Source organism: Miscanthus floridulus, chromosome 1 (assembly GCF_019320115.1).
Source record: "Miscanthus floridulus cultivar M001 chromosome 1, ASM1932011v1, whole genome shotgun sequence".
Taxonomy (NCBI): Eukaryota; Viridiplantae; Streptophyta; class Magnoliopsida; order Poales; family Poaceae; genus Miscanthus; species Miscanthus floridulus.
Window position 1 is genome coordinate 196812589 of NC_089580.1, and position 4312 is coordinate 196816900.

General features: G+C 47.8%; 1 protein-coding gene across 1 annotated transcript; it reads left to right on the forward strand.

Annotated features, from left to right (window-relative positions):
- The first annotated feature begins 283 nt into the window (after positions 1-283).
- Positions 284-3264, forward strand: LOC136508247 (uncharacterized). The gene is made up of 4 exons (XM_066502896.1): positions 284-1131; positions 1750-1971; positions 2608-2778; positions 2937-3264. The coding sequence occupies exons 1-4, from the start codon at positions 658-660 to the stop codon at positions 2961-2963; spliced, it is 894 nt and encodes a 297-aa protein (XP_066358993.1). The 5' UTR covers positions 284-657; the 3' UTR covers positions 2964-3264.
- Positions 3265-4312: the final 1048 nt, after the last annotated feature.

Sequence of the window (4312 nt, forward strand, 5' to 3'; positions counted from 1 at the left end):
ATAGACGGATTTCACCAAAAATTATCCTTTGTTGTCAAAGGCCAAGCTAAAAAATCCTCGTGGTCTGGATTGGTCGGTGTTGCAAGAATATGCCGTACCTCCTCCTCCCAGAACACCTGGCGCATCAGCTCCTCATCCTAACTTCCCGTGTCCGGGTGGAGTAGCTCTGCTACTCGAGTCAACCGTATGGCCCTGGGGTAATCGGTTTCCTGTTGTCTCGTTTTATAATTCCAGCCAGCCTATTTATCTGTTGAGGACACGGGAAAAGACCAAACTACCCCTCCTCCAAATCTCATTGAACTGGGTGGAATTCGTCTCCCTGTTCGCGACTCGCACGAGTCGGACGAGGGGCGCAAGTCGCGACCTGGCGGCGCCGCCGCCCGAGCCTCCTCCCGCGACCGCCGACGCCTGCCGCCGGCCGGGTCCCTCCGGCCTTAATTTACTGCTTCGCCAGTGAGCCGGGCTCGGGCCTCGGCGTTCCCAGCCGCCTCTCGTCGTGCCCCCAGCTCGGCAACTCCCCATCGGCTGTCTGCCTTTCTCTACCTCGATCTAGGGTTTGGGCACCCTCCGCTTGCTCACGGCGCCGACCCCTCACCCTGCGCCTCCATCCCCCAAAGCGGAATCTAGGGCCCGCGGCGTCGTCTCTCTTCGGGCGCCATGGCGGCGACGGGGCACGAGGAGGATGACATCGACCACTACGAGGTGCTCTGCCTCCCGTCGGGGGAGGAAGGCGCGGCGCTGACCATCGAGCAGATCGAGAAGGCGTACCGGACGCAGTCGCGGCTGCGCCACCCCGACAAACGCCCCGACGACCCCAACGCCACCGCCGACTTCCAGCTCCTCTCGAGCTCCTACAAGCTCCTCCGCGACGAGTCCCTCCGCCGCCAGTTCGACGCGCGCCTCCGCGGACGCCGCGAGGCCGCCGCCCGCGCCGCTGCCGCGGGCGTCAAGCGCCGGAAGGCCGTCTCCGACCTCGAGGAGCGCGAGCGAGCCGCCGCCGCGGGCCATCCCGCCGACCCCGAGGAGCTCGCCAAGCGCGAGGCCAAGCGGATGGCCGCCGACATTGAGCGTGAGCTCGCAGCGTTCCGCGCGGCCAAGCAGGCTTCTGCATCAGGTGCCGCATCGACTTCGGTAAGTATCTCGAACGATTTCTCCTTCGTATTTTCCGTGCTCTGGAAAACTGTTCAGTTAGTTTGTTGAATGAATTGGTCAGGATGCACAGCGTCTTGCCATGCTATTATTTTTTTCATTTAGTTAGATTAGATTAGAAATCACTAGTTCGGATCCTGGGTATCAGGAAATTTCCTTAATTGTGTTTCATATATACATATTGCTTCACGTGAAGCACCACTTTTCTTGAAGACTATTGGTGAGTAGTGTGATTAGATTAGAGGGGAAATTGGTTGTAGTTGTAGTTGTACCTATCTGGTCCATTCTAAGATGTGCAAGAGGCTGGGAATTGGATAGAATGCAGTCTTGCCATGCTATTGTTTTTCCATTTCATTGGATTAGAAATTAATATGTTCTGGATCCTGGGTGTCGGGAAAATTCCTGAATTGTGACTCATTTACATTATGGTTCACCTGAAGCATCGCATTTCTTCAAGGCTATTGGTGAGTAGTTTGATCAGAGGGGAAATTGGTTGTAGCTGTACCTATCTAGTCCGTGCTAAGGCTAAGCAAGAGGTTGTCCAACAGAGTCATTGATATTTATTGGTTAACAATTTCCACAATTTGGTTATGTGTTCAGGCGCATGGAGATAAGAAGGGTGGAACCCCACAGGATGGGGTGAAAACGGATAAGGGCAAGATCTTGAAGGTTTCATGGGATGGGAGTGCTGATTCGTACAATGCGGCAAAGTTGGAGGAGCTCTTCCAGAAATTTGGCAAAGTTGAAGACATTGTTATCAAGACAAGGAAATCAAGGAGTAAGGGCTCAGCAATTGTAGTAATGGGCTCCAAAGAAGCTGCAGTAAGTCCTGTTTCTCTACCCTTTATCATTTGAGTGCATTCCATATTTGACTAAGAATAGTTTGAGTTATGTCAGTTACCGGAGCTATGTCTTTTTTGTGTTAGTGATACTTTGATCTGAATCTTACATGGTTGGTAGGGGCAAATATGCAATCTCATACTATCCCAGGAAAGTGACATGCAAAAACTCATAATAAGATAGGATTGTTGGAAAATATTCCCAGTTTAATGCACAAGGCTACATAACTATGTATTACTTGTAATCTTGCATAAGTTAATAATTATGCATCTTTATGCTGATAGCATGGAGAATTCCATGACAAGTTTGGAGTGGTTATCCAGAGAGCAAACCAAATTCTAAAAAGTTACCAGGCAACTAGGTTCTTCTTGTTGTACTACATTATTTCTTTCCATGGTTGTGCATATGCTCTTGTTTTTATTTATCTGATCATAGTAGGGTCCTCCCCTCTGTTGGGATCATTACTGAATGACATTTCTTAGCCTACCCCAACTTGTTTGGGACTTAAAGGCTTTGTTGTTGTTGTTGTTGTTGTTGTTGTACTGAATGACATTTCTTGTCTTTGAATTATATTACTTGCATTGTGCAATGACCAATACTTGTTTCTCTTTTTTACAGTTATTAGCAATACAGAACCATTTCTCTCTGTTTCCATTAAATGTTGCTCCTGTTCAAGAATCGGGTGGATTATCAGCGAGGTCAACACAAACACATGAATCAAGGACAAGCAATATTGATGGAACTGGATTTAATGATTTGGAAGCGTCGGTGTTCCGAAAACTTCAAGAGGTAATTAGCTATGACTTGTAACTGGTAGTGTGCCTCCATTTGTGGACAATAAAGGATCCATTTTAGAATTCATTAGCTTTGTATTTGCTTTATATGATAGACAATAACGTAAAATGTTTCAAATACATGGAACTAATAGATGTTTTTCCATTTTGCAGGCCCAGGAAAAGAAACAATGTGGTTAATTGCTTTTTTCTGATGCATGATTCGGTACTATGTATATGACATGTCACACAGCAGAAAACATCTGAGGATCGAGATGGTTCACTGAGTTATAGAAATCTGAACTACACATTCGTTTAGTTCGAGTCTCGTCGCAGATAAAATGTTCTCTGAATCATAGCAGCGGCAGATCATTTTTTCGGTCGCTGTACAAACTGTACCATGTATGTATGAATAGTTTGTAACCACAAATTCATGCATGTCCTGTCAAGACATGGTGCAACACATCTTTTGCTGAAAATTGGCCCCCTCACGGTGCTCCAAGGATTTTTTTGTGATGCCTCTGTTGACTCAAAATTCTGCTGCAAGCAACCAAACTAGAATTTGGAGTTTTCATTCTCTCAACACCTAGGATTTTTTGTGATGCCTCTGTTGACTCTAAAAATTCTGCTGCAAGTAACCAAACTGGAATTTGGAGTTTTCATTCTTTCAACCTTTTAGAAGTATTTCCAGTGCTTTTTTCTAGGTAGCAATTGCTCAGGTCTTGGAACCCTTTAATAAGAGGCTGAAGTTCACATCCTCCTTTCTGTGCAAAGTTGGCTTCCTTGATCTCCAGGATGCAACACTGTTAACACCGTGTACTACTGTACGATTGCGTCCTATCATGTTACAGTATCTGTTAACTGATAACATGGTACTGGCCTTCACCGTGTTTGCTGTATCACCGTGCACTCTGTGTTCTATCATGCTGAACTCATTGCGTTCCATCATGTAGAGAAGGAGAATGTGGCCAACAACAACCGTAGTATTGCATCTCATTGAGTATATATACAAGTTACAGCCGGGAGTGCGTGGTGCGCACGATCGTGGACGACGTCAGTCACCACAACGAGAAGCTAAGCTAACTGCAGGACGAGTACAGACTGAATACAAACCTGACAGACTGAATAACTGAATGTCTCAACACCCCCCGCAGTCGGTGCAGTCTTCACACGTTCATCGGGACGACGCACAGACGGGAGCGAAATGCTTCGAAGGTCGCTGTCGATAATCCCTTTGTCATCACATCGGCGTACTGCTCACCTGTTGGAACATGCAGAACACGCATATCGCCCATCTGAACGCGTTCGCGGACAAAGTGTATGTCCAACTCGATGTGCTTGGTCCTCTTGTGGTGAATGGGGTTTGCCGACATGTACACTGCAGAAACATTGTCACAGTAGGTGACCGTCGCCTTGGTCACGCCACAATGGAGCTCGCCGAGGAGTTGCCGGAGCCAAATGCATTCCGCCGCGGCGTGCGCGACAGCACGGTATTCCGCCTCAGCGCTCGAACGAGAGACTGTAGGTTGCCGTTTCGAAGACCATGACAC

What these genes read in the sequence shown, in the direction of transcription:
- LOC136508247 (XM_066502896.1), top strand. Translation starts at nt 658, where the DNA reads ATGGCGGCGACGGGGCACGAGGAGGATGACATCGACCACTACGAGGTG. An exon ending in TGGGCTCCAAAGAAGCTGCA is followed by an intron (nt 1,972 to 2,607) that starts GTAAGTCCTGTT and finishes TCTTTTTTACAG; the next exon opens with TTATTAGCAATACAGAACCA. An exon ending in TGTTCCGAAAACTTCAAGAG is followed by an intron (nt 2,779 to 2,936) that starts GTAATTAGCTAT and finishes TCCATTTTGCAG; the next exon opens with GCCCAGGAAAAGAAACAATG.